Raw genomic sequence first — 19,457 nt, 5'->3', positions numbered from 1 at the left:
ACTGGTCAGACTGTTCCTTGTCTAATGGGGAGTTCTTTCACCTGTGCTGAGTGAATCTTTTTTGGCTGATTAGCTATTCAGCGCATTTCACTACTTGATGCTCATGAATTCAACTTTTGAGAGGAATGATGTTTAGGAAACACTTCTTTACAGAAAGGGTAGTTAAACACTGGAATAGGCTCCCCAGGGAGGTGGTTGAGTCACCATCCCTGGATGTGTTTAAGAGCCATTTGGATGTGGTGCTCAGAGATATGATTTAGCAGAGGGTTGTTAGAGTTAGGGTACTATGGGTAGGCTGCGGTTGGACTTGATGATCTTTGAGGTCTTTTCCAACCTGAGTAATTCTATGATTCTATGATACCAGGAACTAAATTTTTGTGAAGCATGCTCGTTAACATGTTAGTTGATGTAGCCTGAATGTTGAATATATGGTTACCTGTTAATTATGTACCTCCCACTGAGACTGGTGTGCCCTATTATGAGAAATATGTAGACCTCTTGTAAATGGAGATTTCACTGCCTTTCTTTGCCTTGCATCTGGAAAATGGCATTATTTTGATTTATTTATTTTTTTTCAGCTGGCTTGGTGAGATTGTTTCCCACCCTCTATTTCTGTCCAACACACAAGTCTGTTTCCATACTAAGGTTGTCAAAGAAGATGAGAAAAGTGAATTGGCCTTGGTTATCAATACATGTTTTGGATGTTCCCTTCCTCCCACACCATTTATGATGTTTTCAGAGAGGTATTGCATCCCTCTTTTGTTCTGAATTCAGCAAAATACTCAGATTTCAACCAGCTCAATGAAAAATGCAGCGAACGTGGATAAGTACTGGCTGTACTGGCTGTAATCCATGGATGCACACAGAGCTTGTGAAAACCACCAGATCATCAGCAGCTTGAATTTCTGTTTGTGAGCATCCCCAGAATAATGCAGAAATAGGAGTTAACACTTAAAAGTTAGTTTGATGTCAGACTAAAACTACCTCCTTTTGCTCCTTGAGCAAATTATGAGACTGTGCTAGAGATGCTAATAGTTTGATTCTCTCTGGTCTCTCACAGTAACTTGCTGGCTTTACCCAAACCCAGAATAAATTGCCTGCATTTTTTTTTTGCAAAAATTGCAGTTTGAAATTGCTTATAGCAGATATGATTGTTTTAGAATTCTGGAATATTAAGCAAAGCACTACAAGGTTATAAATGTGAGTGAATTTCTTCACATGTATAATTCATTGATGACATCACGAACTTCACCAAGCAACATAAAATCAAAACTAAATTTGAATCAACAGAAAGTGATTATTTGGAGATTATGGATGACCTACTGCTATTCAAAAGGAGAGAAATCTGTGAGTCTGCAGGGTAATTGCATAGTGGATGCTTCCAGCATAACCTACAACTTTTTGTTTTAATGCTGTCTTTAGGAAATTGAGAGATTGGGGCTAATTAATACTTGAACATCTAGGTTTAAAGTTAAGCTGTTTATTTACTGCTAGCAAAGTTTGCCTGTAGGAGGCTTGCTTCAGTAACCTGTTCAGGCAGCTGTTTTACTGCCTCCTCTATAGTGAAACCATATTCCAGTATGCCTTTGTTTCTGAGGCATTTTGGTTAGCTTTCATTCTTCTTTCATATGAATCAAAAGAAGCCCTTTTAGCTCTTTGTAACTTGAAAAGGGAATGAGTCTGAAGTATTTTCCAATGAGCAGGACTCTGAATCTTGTATTTAGATGTACTTAAGAGTTTCTATTGTTGGGATTTCATCTTTAGAGACATTCTCTTGCCCATTTTTACTAATCACTTTAAGTATTTTCTGGACAAGGTTTATAGGGTTTTCAGGTGAAACCCCAGGTGTATTACTATCAAAATATTCAAGTTTACTGAAAGCTCCAGCAGTTTTACATTGGTTTCTACTTGCAGTTGGTTACCAGGTTATTGCTGTGAACACAGTGTTTGTTTATCAATGTAGGTATGATACTTAAGAATTGTGGGTGGTTTTCATTTCTTGTCTTTTAATGTTAGGGTGTTTTAGATTCTTTTTCATTTGACAGAATGATTTAAGGTTATACGCAGCCTTTGCAAACCTTTGCTGCCTGAAGGAAATTCATTCTGTAGAGGATTTATTAGCAAGATCTTATCAGAATGGACACCTTGTACTTTATGAGAACAATTTGTCCTCTTACCCTCCAGGGGTGTGATACAGAGGCATATTTGTGTTCTGGAGAGACCGCCTTAGAAGACATGATAAACAGGTGGGAAGGAGGCAAAAAGGAGGGAGCCCATCTTGCTTGCTTGATAAATATCACAGGGAAACGAGCTGATTACCATTAAGAAAGGGTCGTTACTGATGAGGTGGAAAGTGTATTTCCACATAACGTAACAAATGCTGAGGCATATTTTTAACCCCAAACATTTCTTCTAGATTTACAAAACCAGCAGTGTCACACAGTCCAAGTATACAAGAAGCTAAAAGACTTAAATTCCTCTTCCCTTTTTGTTTTATTCCAAGTTTTTTTAAAGAGAATGTATGACTAAACATCTCTCTTAGTTTGTTACTCATGACTTAAGACACTGACTGTTTAAGTTCTTTTGGTTCTCACTTTCCCCATGTATAAAACACAAGAAGAAACTTCCTGCTTTTACCTGGGTAGTGAGAAGAGCACTAAGGTCTAAGGGAGGACGGTTGGATTAGATGATCTTGTAGGTCCTTTCCAACGTTGTGATTCTATGATTCTATAGCAAACAATTTAGTTAGTATGCTGTTTCATGATCTGATTAGAATTTCTATACTCCTAGTTAGTATTCATGGGAAGCAAAGTTTCTGTTTAGTGATATCCAGTGTTTACTTGCTCAAGGCAAATACAAAGAAATGCCATGAGATATCCTGCTCAGTGTTTGGAATTGTCAGGAATGGGAGTCATTAACATTTCATGATTATTTGCACTGCTCTTGTGTTCAGTTCTCTGATGAAATATGAGTTAACAGCAAATTCCTTACAGATGCTGATCACTGATTCGATGTAAATGCAAATAGTCCTTTGTCTGAGCTCTGATCTTTTCGAAATTCACAGAAGAATGTGAAATTGCTTCCAAAGAGACACCAGGATATTGTGCTGCACCATTTCCTAGTTTTTTGGTTTTGTTTTAGCCATACCAGACCCAAAAGTGAAAGAAGAATCCCAAGGGGAACTCCTTTGGCAGCTGGAGATGGATCAGCATGTCCAGCACAGACAGCCTTGTCCTGTCTCTCTCCCTTTCTCAGCCTTAGATCTTAAAGGGGTGGTGACATCTGAGGTGCTGATCACAGCAAGAAATCTGTGATTCTGTGAATGTAACCATTTTAAATTCAAAAGGGGGAAAATTGAGGCTTAGAGAAGTGTTAGATCTGAATCAGATACCTATCCTAACAATATGAAATCACTGTGTTCTGATTGCCCCACCATATGCTCGTTGATAACTCTTTTCATTAGTTTGTTTTCTCCATCTCTTTGCCTTGGTTGAAACGTGTGCTAATGGTGCTGTTGATATATGGTATCAGGCTGCTTTCTGCTGTTGGATTTGAATTGCCTTGAGGAAGTTTAAAGGCAAGTTTTAAAATAAAGCCTCAAAGAAAGCAAAACATTATTGTGAATAACAGTCTCTGAAGTACAGTGAAGGTGTATGCGACTTGATGTGTGTAAACTAAATATGAAGCCTTATGGAGCGGGTTTTCTGGATATTAATAAGTAACTGATATTTGGGGAAAACTGGACTATAATTTGAAAATCAGCAAACTTTAAAGCATGAGTTTAGGGTTCTGCTTTTGACTGAGACCACTCAAGAAACAGCACGTTTTATTTAATCAATAGTATAAAAGGAGGAGAGTGACTTTGATAATTTATTGTGGTTTTGCTTTTAATCTTTTTAAACTTCAGGGTATGAGATGAAAGTCACTAAATGTCTAAGTATTCTTGTTTGTTTTCTTCATAGTGCAGGGTGTAGCATTATTGAAGACTGTTGTTCATTATGTAATTCTTTACGGTGCTGAAGGTGAGCTTGGCTCTACATTCATGTGAGTCTCTGAAGGCTTCCTGTCATGTCAGCAGCCTTTGTTTGCTCCTTGTATCACCGGTATTGCCTCGTAACTGTCAAAGTGTCTCTAGGACTAAAGGTACATCCCAAGGTAAAAAGGGGAGACCTGGTATGAACAAGATACTTAAATACCTTGCAGAACTTTCTGGACAATTTCTGCATGTACGTACTTCTGTGGCTTTCTTAAAATCAGTACATTGCCTTTTTTTTTTTTTTTTTTTTTTTTTTTCCTTTTCTGTCCTCTTCCTCTCAGGACTCTATTAAGTGGCTTCCCAAATCTCCTAAGCTGTACAGTGGCCATAACTGGAGCTCCCAGGGCTCTCGCTGGACCTCATTAAAAGGAAAGGAAGGTTTACATGGTGGTAACTTGTACAAACTCAGCTCTGCCAATGGGAAATGGAGAGAAGGAAGGATCAGCCCTGAGCAAGAAGCGGAGGAACTGGAGGATCCTGATGAAGACGTAGGTGGTTTCCTTTAAGTTGGGAGAGAGAATGTTTTGTGTCCGCCAAGAAGCTACAAACTGTTCAAGCTGGGTGGCTGCATGTTTTGGGTTCGTGAGAGCCTGCATTTGCCACCTCCATGAAGCTCTGGCTTGTAGCTTCGTGTCTGTGCTTGTGTTTTGTAACAGATGAGGCAGAATTTTGTTTACCATTTTATTCCTTTCTTTACAGTTATATGGTCCTAACTAAGAGTAAAGCGCAAGTTACACATGAAGACTTGTATTTTGTTTATTGATGACATGCATACTTTTTTTGTTGTTGGTGTTTAAGATATTTTTCCTACTTATGTCTCCAGTTGTCAACATTCTTCCATCTCTTTTGAGTGAGTGAGTTCATCATAGAATCAAAGAATGGCCTGGGTTGAAAAGGACCTCAAAAATCATATAGTTTCAACCCCCCAGCCACGAGCAGGGTTACCGACTACCAGACCAGGCTGCCCAGAGCTGAGGTTGTTCCCATTGCTTACAGCTCAGTGCCTCCCAAGTGGTGGATGTTTGGCAAACATAGTTGCAGTGCTGTCCTACTGCACATGTATTTTTGTGCAGTGCTCACCCAGGGTGCTGATGTTATGAAAGACCTGGATGCTGCAATTCCTCTTGCCTGCACCCAACCTCATTTCTGTCAGGGAGTGGCAGCTTGGCTTTTGACAATTACTTTTTTTTCTTTAATGCATTTGAACAAAATCTTAGAGATACAATGCTGGGGCTCACCTTCCCTCTCACCGCTGTGAACTCGAATACAGAATGGCATTGCTGGACGTGGATGGGGAGCAGTGAGAGGTCTATGTGCCTGTGAGTGTTAGGGGAATGCTGTGTGAATCCTGGTTTTGTAACTTTCACCCTCGCAACGAGGGAACCCACACCCAGTTTTGGTTTGAGTTCAGTGAAGCAAATGATAATGTGATAGAAAGGAGGAAATCCCAGTTTACATGATAGCACCTAGGTGTCACATAGCACTTCACTGTGCTGTTACTTTGCTTACCTGTTTGATCTTTAACCCCTAGGAACCTATTTCCAAGTTTTCTGGCAGCCTCTTTGATAATGATGTTCATTTAAGAGATAAAAGAAATTCCAGAGCAGCTCTTCAAGACAGGCACAAGTCAACAACGAAGGGGAAAACTGCTCCAGGGACTAACAGCAAGGCGCAGGCCCCTGTCTCAGCAGGCAGCTTACCTGGAGAGAGCAGCAGGTTTCTGGAGGAATCCAGAGCTGCAGATGGGACACAACCTCCACTTAAGGTAACAAACCGCCCTCTGTATCTGCCATTCAGTACTGTCTCTTGTTGTGCACCCAGCTTTGGGTCATTGTACATCAAGCCAAAGTTGTGTGCAGGTGGTGGTCAGCTACACCTGTAAATGCATGGTGTGGGAGCAGTGACATGACCCTCAGAGCATGATAAACTTCCATCCCTTGAGAACCCATTCAGTATTCTCCTCCATTCAGGAGGAGACTTATGAGTGGAAGCTGTGAGATTTGTGTTGAGGTTAATGGAGAAAATTCTGAATTCAGTGGGTATATCACATCTCAGCATGCATTAGAGGATGTGAGGAAGAAACATGCCTGATGAGCTCTAGCAAGGGACAGTAGTAGAAATGCAAAGTTATGCTACAGCCCAAGATGCTGGGGACGCAGCACCAGAAAAGACAGCCCACCCAGTGTGACACCCACACTGATGTCCTGTCGTCAAAGCATTGCTGACAGTTACTAGTGAATTCTTGGGTGTGCAGGTAAAACTAAATCCAAGCTAAATTTGTCAGTGTTTTTTGTATGACTGACAGGGTATTTTCATGCCTTCTTAAAATCAGGAATGTCAAATGACTATGTTATATATGCAAGAGTAACTGCACATTTGTCAATTTTCAAAACACAGCTGTGTTGAAATATTCCTAACTATCAGATCAGAAATTATTCAAGCCTGAAATGTCTTAGAGAGATGAACCAAATCAGTGAAAGTAAAAACATTTTTCTTATGTGATGAGTTGAAATGTGATTGACTTTCAGGTTCAGTTAATCTGCAGCAGTGTTCCTTATGTTTAGCCTGATAGTGGTTTTAGCAATTTTCATGCTATTAAGTAACAAGAATTGTTATATATGAAAGAAAAATTAACAATTTATGGGAACAATTCTTGAATATAAGCCATCTTTAGAATATGAAACTAATTTATGTGACCTTTGCTTTATTTTATATAAATCCAATAATTCATCTAAGTTACTGAGCAGCCATACTGAATTTTTGCCAATACTGGCAGGATAAGCAGAGAGTACACAGATGGATTACAATGAATGCTGCTTTAAAAAATACTTAAATATTGATATTTTAAATCAGTGGTTACTGTTGAATCTTCTGACTGTGCATGGAAAGTCTGATTGAGGAAGCTACAATAATAGTGCTCGAATTCAATTACTTGCTCTTGGAAGGGTGGAGTAAATAATTCAGTCTATAGATGAGGGACAATTCAAAGAAAGGTTATTTCAGAAATGTACACAAAAATATTTACTTTTTGCTCCTAATGTTGCCATTGTGAATGCTCGGTAAATTGGTGGGTTTTATGGGCTAAGTGGGTTGGTCTGCAGTTCTGTGGAGGTTGAAGAGTTTTCAGGTTGAAGACTCTGTGGACAAAACAAAATGCATTCAATAAATGGTCTTATAAAGTTTTGGCATGTGAAAACCTGAATTTTGGGAATAATGCATTCTTGTAGTTATAGAAAAATAAAGACAAGCTTTCCGTGTGCTGGTATCGAAGAATAGCACAATTTCTGTCTAGGTTAAGATTTATAGAGGGGAAAGCTGTTGGTGTTGAGAATGGGAGCTTGATTTTCATTGCTTGTGTAATTAATAGGCAATGTTTTTATTAATCCGGCCACTTATCAACTATAATTCTTTTCCAGATAACCATTACTGTGTGCAGTCAAATGGGGAGTCTTGGTATTAGCATTGCTGGTGGAAAGGGCTCATCTCCATATAAAGACAATGATGAGGTGCATTTCATTACTCAACATTTATCTAGTACTTGTTAGAAAGAGACTGATAAGCAGGTTTTTTGGTTTTTGTTTTTGGATAATGTGTTTTGTTGTTTGCATTCTGAGGTTGTCCTCTGAGGTTGTTCTAGTAAATAGAGTTGACAAAGGGAAACATGGGCAACTCAAAGCAAAAGCTGACAGCTGATTTTGATGGAAAAGCTCCTGGAAGAGTGACTTTTGAAGAGAGAAACCTGATTTTCCAAAAAATGATTTTCCAGAGACAGCCATATGGCTGGAACACCGCTGGCTAATTCCCACTTCCTTACCTGTGTCACTCTGTTTGCAGTCGGCTTACCTCTGCCATCTTATTTGCTCATTCCCAAGAGCTAATTTGATTTAAGAAAACTATATTTTGCATCTTCTCAATTATCACTTAAACAAATCCTTGTTTCCCAGTCTGTCCCCATTGGCACAGTGTAAACAATTAATGACTGTTGTGCATTGTTGTGTGTTTAGTCAATCATGAAAGCCTTTTTGCCTGCTAATATTCTAAGACTCTTTAGTTTCTGTTTCAATAGAGGCAGCAGAACAACACCTGAAAATTAATTGCTTCCCATTTGCTTTTTACGACTAAAAACAGTAGAAGAAACTGTGAGAGGTTTGAAACGTGTTCTTTTGTTACCAGGGAATTTTGATTACACGTCTACCAAAAGGTTGTCCAGCAGATGTGGCTGGGATGCAAGCAGGAGAAAGAGCGGCAGAGGTAGTTGTTTTGTTTGTAAATGTAGGGTCTGTTCTCTCGTTGTAAGCTTTAATTCAAAGCAATCAGATATGGGGAGCTGGAGATGTAGATTTAGGCTTAACTTTTTAGGTACTTCCCAAATTATTATAAGGGCTACTCTGAAAATAATGCCTCCTATTTTGTTATGTTGGCCTACAATGTCAGAGGTGGATGTTAGCAGGGTGACAGTGAAGATTGAACCTTCCTGCCAACACTCTGTTACATTCTGTTGCCATGTGACAGATGGCACAAGACATGGAAGTGCTTATGAAGCAAAGGTGTGTCACTGAATTCCTCCAGGTGGGAAACTTGGTGCCCATTGACATGCGTTGGCTCTTGCTGAATGTTTATGGAGACGAAGCAGTGGATGTGAGCACAGTGAGGTGATGGCATTTCAGCAATGACAGCAATGACATGGAAGACAAGCCATGTTCTGGATGGCCATGCAGAGCTGTCACACCACAAAATGAAGAACATCCTCAAACAAGTTATCTGGCAGATGTCAACCACAGAACTGTATACAGAGCTCAGTATTGGCTTCACTATTTTGGAAATGATGGTGGCAGCACTGGAACATTGCAAAGTTTGCAACAGGTGGATCCCATGAATGTTCACACAGGAATAGAAAGAACACCATATGCAAGTTTGTCAGGAGCTATTGAACCAATATGAGGCTGAATATGACAGTTTCCTGTCGAAGAAAAAGTGCAAGACATAGCACTCAGCAGGTGAAGTGATGGATATTTGCTGTCTTTTGCAATAGGAAAAGGGGTGATCCTTCTGGATTTCCTGGAACTTAGACAGACCATCAACTCTTGACTGCTACATTGTGATGTTAACTAAGCTGAAGGCTCGAGCTTCCAGGCCAGAGAAGCCAACCTTTCCCTTACAGCATGATAACACCAGACCCTACACCAGTTTGAAGACTGTGGAGCACATTGCCAATCTCAGACTGTGTTACCACACCCACCTGTATAGTCTGGATTTGGTGCCTTCTGGTTTCCACCTGTCTCGGCCAATGAAAGATAAACTGTCTGGGTAGCATTTTCCTAACAACAATGCCATCATAACAGCTGTGAAACTGTGGGTCACCTCCCCTTGCACAGATGTTTATGAATGCAACATGAAGGCTCTTATTCGTTGCTGTAGAAATTGCAGAGCTAATGGTGGTGACTATGTTGAAAAATAATGCTTTGTAGCTGAGAATTTGCTCTATCAAATAGTGTTATTGTATTCTTTTGTATCTCTTGCAGTTTCCGTGGAAACTGATAGAAGGCATTACTTTCAGAGTGACTTACGTCTTTTAAAGAAGCTATAACAATACTAACTCTTGGTTTTCTTTTTTATTGCATTCTGGTTTTCTGATCTTTATATTCAGATTACTAAACAAAATATTACTCACTTTAATGGCTGGTTTGTAAAGGCGAATAGTGGCCTCGGTAAGCACAAACGTAATTGTATTTAGAAACTTGCTTATGGCATTGTGTTAGTTATACTAGATGAGCTTACTGCAGGTCTTACAAATAAGCACAAACTATGTCAGCTTGCTTCTCCAAGGTTATTTCTGGTCAGGAGATAACAGCTCAAAGTAACCCCACTGTTGGAGGCTTCCAGTGCTAAGTAATAAATGTGTCTCTCTGGCTGCTCCACTTCAAGCCCCATCTTTTCTGATCACAGTTTTTTCTTCACTCTGGCCTACTCTTAGATTTTCACCAGCTGGGAAAAATGGTTTGAGTGGATCCTCACATCCTGATAACATTCTGGATCATTTTATCTTCCTGTTTATTAATGGATTATTCATGTATATACACATATATATATGTATATAATATATATATATTAAATTTTAAATAAGGTGAGGGAGAAATGAAGTAATTCTTTACGTATTTAACATCAATAGATCATCAGGGAAAAAGTCAAGATTTCTAGTTATTGTATCTTTAACTCCTGAGCAGTTTTTGTTAGGTATCTTAAAAATCAACCGATTTGCTTGGGTTCCTCTGTGGGGTTGTAATTCATCATTATTTTTGGAGGTACTTGAAATATACTTGCTACTAACCTTTGTTAATGATGGAGATTTAAAAAAAGAAAATACATTCCATACTGTTCAGTCACCTATCCTACTAATAGTTATTTTCTCTGTCTCCCACAAGATGGCAGAGTCATTCACCTATTTAAAGGCTGTAGAACTAAACCTGACTGCATGTGTTGGAGACGAGAAGGAATTAATGTATTCAGGTGGATTGCAGGAGTCTGGTATTTGGCCATGATATGTTGTTACGCATTCTTATTCTTGAACTGACCATTTAAGCAGTTCAAATATACACTGTGTTCAGCACATAGGGAACAATAAGCACAGCAATTTTATTTGCTTTTGTTGTGCAGCCATGTATAACAAAAGGACTACGTGTTTGTACAGGCACCTGAGAGGGAGGGACTTGCTTTCCTTGTACAGAGATTGGAATAAATAATGCATTTCTGCTGCTTTGTTTTTGAAGGGATCCCTAATTTCTGAACCCAACACACATGATGCCAGTCCTACCGAAGCTTCATCTAAAGGCAGTCCCTTCCGGACATTAAACCATGTCATAACAGTAAGTACAATGACTACAGCAAGTAACAAATCCTGCTTAGCTAAATAACTGTGTGTTGTCTGTCATTAATTCTAGGAAGGATAGTAGGTACTGGCACAAAACTTCTGATGGGCTCAGTCAAAGGAAAGCACATACCAATGATCAGTAACCCCATCACATGTCCTTGGTGGTTGTCATTGCAGCCAGGACTCAACTTTTGGAAGTGCTCATATCCTGGTCAAGCAACAACATAGCAGATCAGACCATATGAACCACTGAGGTTTTTTAAGCTCTAATAGTGATGTCTATTCCCTTCCCTTAATTTGTTGCCAGGATTCTCTCTAGAGCAGCATCCCAGGGTCCCTCTTTAAGAAAGGGGGGATTGAGCTGCTACCTACAGGTATTCATTGTTTTGTGCTTTGGCTTTAAGGGGAACTTACATTGCAGGCTAAGGCTTCTTGCCCGTATTTTAGCTGGTGTTGGACAACATTACCCCTACTTTAAACATTTCAAAAAGAAGTGGCTGAGCCTCCAAAGTGGTTGGTTTTATATTTTTTAGAATTCTGATCCACTTTTATGTGCTTCAGTAAAATTTAAGCTATCTAAAGACATACCCCACTCAAAGTCATCTGCCTGTACACCTGAAATTCAAGCTTTGCTAGGAAGATACAATAGAACGAAGATATTTGAATTATGAAGGTCATCCCACTTGTACTGAGACTGAAGTATCAGGCAGCAGCAACTCTTGCAGCAAATGCCAGAGTAATGCTTTGCTTGATTCTTCTTCTCCCAGCCTTTTTTTGTCCTTTTCTAGCAATAGCACTCACAACTCAGCTAATGGTGAAAAATGAAAGTTCGCGTTATATAAAAGACTCCAATCAAAGATCTCTTCTCCTTTATGTTTTTGTGTTTTGGCTATAGGGTGCACTAGTAAAGGTTGCTTCCTTACTTAGTTGCTTAAAGAAATTATTTATTTGCAGCTTCTGGTTCAACATCATCTTGTAAACATTTAGACCAGTATTATTTTCCAATTGAAAATCATTTTATTCCATCATTTTCTTTTTTTTTCTTTCTTTTTTTCTTCCTGTTTTTCTTTTGATCCAGCTGTACTTGATAGCTGTTTCTGCATGGTCTCAACCCACATGGCAGGAAACATGAGGCTTCCAGTTAGAGCAATGGTTGGTAGGGCTGATTCATGCAGTGGTAGTGGCCTGAATCCTTTGTAGCAGTTGCCTGGCTTTTAGTGTTTTTAGCCAAAGAAAAGAAATAATTTCTTGTGTTCCTCTTGGTAAAATAATGCAGCAAGTTTTTCTACCTCTCCCCAGAGCCTTTCAGCTGCAAAGGGAGGAGCAGGCAGACAAGACTATGGTAGTATCTCAGAGCAAAGCGCCCAGAGGAAGTCAGCTGGCTGAAGACATTTCAGCTGTTAAAATGAGCGAGTGTGCAAATTCTTCTCTGGAGAAAAAACGTTGGTGTTTCTGTTTTTTATCAACAACTTTGTGCTGTAGCAAACTGTACTGTTTATATTACTGCCTTTTAGCCTAGAGCAGGACAAGTCAGTCTTATGGATTATGGGCTTTTCAGGGACATCCTGCTGACTCAGGAACTGGTCAGTGTCTCATCTCCCTCTGGTGAAATTCATCTTCCTAAGTAACTTAATCTGAAAGACGCATACAGTGCTCGCTGCTTATGGAAAATATGCTTTGCACATTCGGATAAACAAATTGCAAAGATGGTTAAAACATGACAGAATCTTCTCCTTTGCTAGGAATCAAGGAAAGTTTGTTTCCTTTGTGTTTCTGTGTTCTAAGAGAAACTGAGTGCACCTACTCCCAGAGAAGATAGGAGGATATCACAGTGACAAAGAAATCAAAGGCTTCTGTTCTTTTTCCTGTGACAGCTGAGTTGAGTACTGGATGAGCTGTTGCAGTGCCTCTCTTCTTTCTCCTACTCTTCCATGTCATCACTGCTTCCAGCCCTCCAGCAGGGAATCTGTCTTCATCTATTTATTTTTATCGAATTTTAATAAATATCCCAAACATCCTTTTCACATATGTTATCTGTGGTAGTACTGCTGTCTCTCATTTGCCAACTATGGCCCTCTAGCCATTTGCTGCCATTTTCTATTCTATTTCCAAGCCTTCCACTCTATTACAAAGGATGATGCCCCTGCCAGATTAAGGTTTACTCTCTGTTCTTCATGGATTTAGTTGCTTGAAGGTCTTTTAAAAGGCTCATTTGACTTGTTAACTAGTCCAGTCAAACCCAGATTCAAACCTACAAGCCTGCTAGGTTGAAGAATTCTATGACTATATGAATGAGCAGTAATTCATTGTATGGGTAATGAAAACTTATTGTAATGTAATGTAGTTTTTCTTAATTGTGTGCCTTTGGCCCGTGAATTCCTTTAGATGTTTTTTCATATTGTTTGCCAGATGTATGAGTGTCATTTATATCTAGGATTTTCTGGGAAAATCCATGTAATTTGACTGAATTCCACCTTCCTTGCCTAGTGCCCCTCCTATGGTACATACAAAACTGCCAGATGGAAAAGGAGCATTGCTCTAAATGTGATGTGCCCAAATAGTGTAAGTAATACTCACTGGGAAACTGATTAAATAAAGTTGAACGTATATTCTTGCTGTCCCAATAACATTTGAAGAAAATACCTAATTATAATCACAGCCTCTAAAAGATACCAATCCCACAGAGTACATTCTAGGAGACAGCACCTGGAGCGAGCACTTGCTGAGTGCATTAAGCCTGTAAGAAATCATGCTGAGCTGCAACAGATCTGGGATCAAATCACAAAGGAGAGCATTAGATGAGTGACCAGCTCAGGGAGGAAGAATGAGCTCCTCATCAACTGCTCCACCACTGCTGCTGCCAGGGCTGAGGCAGTGCCTTATAAACCATGGCTTCAGAGCTCCCATGCAAGGCTCCAGCTGTGCTCACAAGTGCTGTGGCTGCTCAAGGGGCAAGGATGAACTGTATCATCCTCCCCTGCACATTCCTCCTACGCTTTCTGCTTCCACCTGGAAAGGGAAATTGCTTCTTAATAACAAATACACAACAATTTAATTAAACCTCTTTCTTCATCTCTAACTTATATTTTCTCTGTTTTCTTTTGGGGAGAAGGCTGCTGTTATGTACTGTCCCTGTCTTTATTGACAAAACTTTTATTAAAAAGAACAGGAGATACCACTGAACCCTGGATAAATTGATCAGTTCATTCTCTCCTTTTCTTGTTGGTTGTACTTTGGCATCTTTTAAAACTTGTTATTGAAAGTCTCAGCTGTATGCAACATAGTTTTGGCATGACTGAATGCCCTCCTTCACTCAGGTCAAGCAAAGAAACTTGATTTAGGCAGCTCCTTTCACAAATACAGTCATTTTCAAATTCAGTCTTTTGCATCTAGCAAGGACAAGTTTTCATTGTCTGGTGAGAATCTTGAATTTCCTTTTGTTGAGATCAAAACTATTATTGCCATCACCAGTGAGGAATAATAAAATGAAGTATGAAATCACAACATGATTCGTGTTTATAAAAGCCTTATAAATGCTCAGAACCAGGTAGAATTTTTTTTTCTCTTGTTTCACTAGCTGAAGTGTCCAAATAATAGTCTTAGTGCTGGTGTCAATCAAAATTCTAGTATATGTACTATTTAGATACAGGAAGCTGAATTAGGCACGCATACCTTTTAAAGTTGTTTTCTAGCTGTGGAATATTAAATAGTCATCTGCTTGAACTAGAGTTAAAGCTAAGTCTGATTTTGCTTCCAGAAGACCAATCCAAATGCTTTTTCAGTTCCTATTCTTCAACACTTGGGATCTTGCTTGCGTATTTTGGCTTTCCCAATGGCACAAAGGCAGCCACTGGGGGATGCTTAAAGGAGATACTTGCAACTGAAGCATCATAGCCAGTTGCATATTTATTCCTCTCTTGTGTCAATATGAATTAATTTTTGCAGCCAACACTGCAGATCGATTGACCGTTTTGTTTCAGTGCTTGTTGTAGTGGACTGTGTTTTGGCTGAAGGACTCCAACTATCAGTGGAGGAGGAGAAGTCCATAAAATGAGTGTCTGAAATCACTTGATTTTTACTGATGACCAATTATAAATAGAAATAAAATGCATCCCTTTTTAGTGTTTTAAGTCTTAGTGCTTCTGTGGTAAAGTGCTGTTTAGGGTAAGGAAGATACAAACAGGGAAACAGAAGAAATTCCTACAGTGAATACATTGGTTTTGATGCAGAATGTGTCCCTGTTCAAATTTCCTTTTTAGGCACAGAAAATGTTTTTAAAGGGGAAATGGAAAACAGTAATTGGTTTAAAATAATTAATTAATTACACTTTTTTTTTTTTTTTTTTTTTTCTGAAACAAAAAAAGCCACCCAACACTTATTTTTATGTTTTTGAATTGATCATTGCTTAATAATGAGTTGATGATGGAAAGCGAGTAGGAGGACTCCTCAATTTCAACAGAAATATTTTGAGCAAGTTCAGGCACTGTTTGGTAAAACTCATGGGATAAAACAATGGAACGCTGCAGAATCCTGTTTAAACTGTCCTCCTCCACCAAGTTTAACATTTTCTGAGGAATTACTGGTGGAAGATGGAAGTTACATGCCTCCTTTATGCAGGCAACTTTAGAGTTCAGCAGCCCGTGCTGCTTTGTGTCTTAAACAGTTTGTAATGGAGCAATGTCTCCAGTTTGCTTCACCTTTACTGTGCCATTTTTTTTGTGTGTGTGTGTGAAATATGTCCTCCTGTCTGAAAAACAACAGCAACAACAAAGTCTAGAAACAAAGCTTACCAGTTAAGTAAGGTGATGCTGTGATTAGTGAAGATAACTGCAGAAACCTGAAAGCAAGATTATAAGGAATCCATTGGGATTCTAGGAAGAGAGGTACTGAGTATGAAAAAAGGATGGTAAAAAAGACAAAGTAAATACAATGAAAATGTAGTTGTTGAGTTATTCTACTCTGCTTTTTCTGTTTGTTTGTTTTGTTTTGCTTTTAAATGAACAAATCAAAACTGGAATTGAAAAAGAAGTAGGTAAAGCTTAGGTCATGATTTTGCTGCAGCCAAGGGGAATGTGAAGGTAGGGGTGGAGAGCTGTGGGTTCCTAGGGGACAGCTGGGAGAAGATGGAAAACTCGCACTGCTTACAAGTATGATGGAGGTTTCTTATAACTGTTTGTGGTTGTTGTTTTTAAGGTCATGAATCAATAGATTTTGATGCTAGATGAAGAGGTTTGAGTTTCCTTTCACTCCAGCTAATCTCGAAGAAAAGGAGACTCTGTTTCTTAGCTGCGTTTGCTTCCAGTCTTTAATTGCATAGGTGTTACTGCTCACAGCCAGAACCTATTACAGCTTATGATGTAGCTGTGAGGAAATCTGGGCTCCTCCAAATCCTATCATGTCAATTAACCTCTGAGTGGAGAACAGCTAGAGTTTGGGAATTGCAACAGTATAGGTTACTGTGGGGTTTCAGACAGAGAGTGGTTAAAGAGATGAGATATACAGAAAGCAGAGAGAGATGGAGGAGATGGCAGTGCTTGGACCAGAAAATTTGGTTATAGAAACTCAGCGATATGTTTCTGAAGCAGCATTGGGTGGGTGTATATGAGAGTTGTCATTTTCCTGGAGGATTCACATGAGTTGTAGTGGATTAGCAATGAGCCAGTTCTGTTCTCTTGGGAGCACAGATTTCCAGCCCCCTTTTGGGCTGAGAAGCCTCCACTGTAGAAAGTTGATCTGTCATTTGGTGCCAGTTCCTCTTTACACACAGCAAAGTGAAAGACTAGATGGAAGACTTTCTCCAACGCTGCTTGTTGAATGAATGCCTTCAATACAGGTTCCACAGCAGTGTTGCACAAGCGTGAACCAGTGGGCAGGTGGATGTCTAAGAGGAGATCATAGTCTGTTGGTGGGGATGGGATGCCTTCCAAGGGCTCAGCTTTAGCTCAGGCTCTAGAGGCATGTGGTCTGCAGACCACATTTCAACTGTGGGCGTAGGGATGGGAGTGTGTTGCGAAGGAAATGAGGTAAGTTTTCAGGAAAGTTGTGAAAGCCTAAATACAGCTTGCAGTGTATTGAACAAACATATGGAGAGATGTGAAAGGTGATTTCATGCCAGAACTTGAACATGCTGTGGAATTTGTTCCTCCAGTGGCAATATTGTTAATCTTGGATTTATTTTTCTTTCAGATTTAGTTAATTAAAAGAAAAACTAGATATTTCTTTACAATAACTCAATGGAATGATCTCTAAAATGAGGACTATGTCAGAGTGCCCTAAAAAAACAGTCTCCAAAGGTGCCATATCAAAACTCTGTGCATATGTGTATAGTGATGGTGGTAGAGTGGGATAACCACAAGAACTTCATGTCACTAGTTTAAATTTTTAGACTTAGGCCTCAGTGACAATGAGGTGTTTTGTTTTTTCCCCTGTTTTCTTCGTGAGGATAAGTAAATCAAATCCACTTTGTGAGGGTAAGTCTTTGTGCCATAGTAGTATTTGAAAGTAGCATGCCAGAAGCATGTTTCAGAAGAGACAGGATAGTTAAAGAAAAGCTTTCTTAGTGAAATACAAAGGCTGGCACTGGATATCATTGTAAGCAGCTTCAGATAAAGTGTGATCCCCATCTCTTTTTTTTGAGATGGTAGAATTCTGCAGTATGACCCAGGGCACCCACCTGTACATATAGGGTATATACCTACACGTAGTTTGCTGTGTTTGCTGTAGCACAAAGCAGCTGGCTGTCACTAAACAGGAAATATCTCTTAGTAACGAACATATCAAAGGAAATGTCCAGTGGGTGGAGATCTTGTAAACACTGTCAGGTGTGACGCGGCTGAAGTAAAGTTTCCCATTACTTCTGATCCATAGAGGGTTATTTAATGCTTCCAGTAATGCATCCTCCTTAGTCTAAGCAAAAGAAGGGAGAAAGGAAGGAAAAAAAAGAAAGAGGAGATATGAGAATGTTGAATAGAAATGGGAACGTAACTGAAAAATGAGGCTGGTTTTAGAATTGGTTTGCATTTATGGTATGTGAGAATCCAGCCTGATGTTGGCCTTTTGGTGCCTATGTGTGGCTTGGCTGCCTGTAAGCTGGGTGCCAGGCCCTGTGCAGGTGGTTCTCTGTGCATGTGTCGGATCTCTGTGTATGTGTCATTTCCCAAGTCAAGTGGTTTATGGCAAGGAAATAATGCATCAGTGATTGAGGTGTACGGTGTCAACATTAAGTGCTCTTAGAAGGTCTGAAGAAGTAGAGCAGAGTAACACATATGTAAGAACTTCTGCCTCTCTTGAAAGTTTTCTGACTACTGGCAAGGGAGACAGTTTATTGTACATTATTATTTGCTTGTTGGATGTATGAACTTACTGTTTTCTCAGCTTTTATTATGAAAATTTCTTATCTTTAATAACTCTGTATTGCTTTAAATTGTATAGATTTTATAAAATTATACGTATGTGTAGTTTTCACATTTTCATACTTATATAAAAGATTGTTTTAAAGTAGCCAAATCTCCCTTTCTGTAGAAGCTTTTTAGAAGTTAGCTAATGAGAAGAAAATGCAGTTTATCTGAATTTTGCTTCATAAAGTTTGCAAAAACTGCAGTTTTTGGCATAGACCTGTTTACTCCTCAGAAAGCCTTGTGGTGTTACATCTCTTATATATTCTTGCTCATTACCTGTACCTTCATAATACCAATTTTAAACTCTTCCTTGCTCTTGATCTTACTCATTCTCTCTGCAATCTTTTCAATCTTCCTGAAGATACCTCGAATAATCCTCACTCGCCCTTCGACCTCTGATGAAGATACTGACCAGCTGCCCCCAGATCCAGATGACTTTGAGATGGAGGAGCCTCCTGGCACACAACACCACACCTACTCGGACTGTCTGAACAGCGCTTTTTATCCTCCCTAATAAAGTACTTTTTTGGAAAGAGTTTCTGATGATTATTTTTCTTTTCCAGTTGTTCAACGGCATTTAATGTAGTACTGGAACCGCTATGCCTTATTTGTAGGTAAAACCATAACAGAGGATGGATTTGAACTGGGCTGAGGGAAGCACAACCCATGTTTGTGTCTGGTTGCTTTGAACTTAACTTTGGCCAGAACCTGAGTGCTTGAAGCAGTGTGCACTGCATGGGGTGCCGTGAATGTCCTCACATACTGCAACACCCTCCTGTAAGTGCGTTCTGCAGCAGCTAAGAGCAGTGATGGAAACAACAGATGATTTTCTATTCATCTGGAAACACAGTAAAAACTATTGTGTATATGTGTGTATATATATATATTTCAAATCTTGTGTCCATTTTGTGTCTTTATAGCTTACCCTTTTGTCTACCTGCGGGGTCCTTTGAATTGCCCCTTTTAATATTGTTTTCTATAAGAATAAAAAATTGTTTTCTGTCTTATCGTGCTGTTTGGGTTTTTTTTCCCCCACAGAGAAATGTTATTTATATCACGATTCTATATTTCATTCGAGTGTAATAAAGAATAGTTTCTCCGAGTATACTGGGAACACAAACGTACATCAGATTTGAGTAGCACCTGCGAGTTAGTT

At 39.3% G+C, this 19,457-nt stretch overlaps 1 protein-coding gene across 2 annotated transcripts; it reads left to right on the top strand.

Moving 5' to 3' along the window:
* Positions 1 to 287: 287 nt before the first annotated feature.
* Positions 288 to 19,308, top strand: LOC107312126 (protein scribble homolog). 2 transcript variants are annotated; one of them, XM_015859261.2, is made up of 7 exons: positions 288 to 4,155; positions 4,318 to 4,524; positions 5,568 to 5,801; positions 7,453 to 7,542; positions 8,210 to 8,287; positions 10,804 to 10,899; positions 18,663 to 19,308. In XM_015859261.2, exons 1-7 carry the CDS (start codon positions 4,069 to 4,071, stop codon positions 18,813 to 18,815), a joined length of 945 nt encoding a protein of 314 aa, XP_015714747.1. In that variant the 5' UTR covers positions 288 to 4,068; the 3' UTR covers positions 18,816 to 19,308. The 2 variants fall into 2 exon arrangements, with proteins under 2 accessions (XP_015714747.1, XP_015714748.1); XM_015859262.2 differs by lacking the exons at positions 7,453 to 7,542; positions 8,210 to 8,287.
* The last annotated feature ends 149 nt before the right edge of the window (positions 19,309 to 19,457 follow it).

The sequence above is a fragment of the Coturnix japonica genome, chromosome 3 (genome assembly GCF_001577835.2).
Source record: "Coturnix japonica isolate 7356 chromosome 3, Coturnix japonica 2.1, whole genome shotgun sequence".
NCBI lineage: Eukaryota > Metazoa > Chordata > Aves > Galliformes > Phasianidae > Coturnix > Coturnix japonica.
The sequence above is the reverse complement of the archived record's forward strand: the minus strand, read 5'-3'. Positions and strand labels throughout refer to the sequence as shown.

Excerpts from the sequence above, each read along its gene's own strand:
- LOC107312126 (XM_015859261.2), top strand. The coding sequence starts at position 4,069 with ATGTCAGCAGCCTTTGTTTGCTCCTTGTATCACCGGTATTGCCTCGTA. Across the intron at positions 4,156-4,317 it reads GACTAAAGGTACATCCCAAG|GACTCTATTAAGTGGCTTCC; the intron begins GTAAAAAGGGGA and ends TCTTCCTCTCAG. Across the intron at positions 5,802-7,452 it reads GGACACAACCTCCACTTAAG|ATAACCATTACTGTGTGCAG; the intron begins GTAACAAACCGC and ends ATTCTTTTCCAG.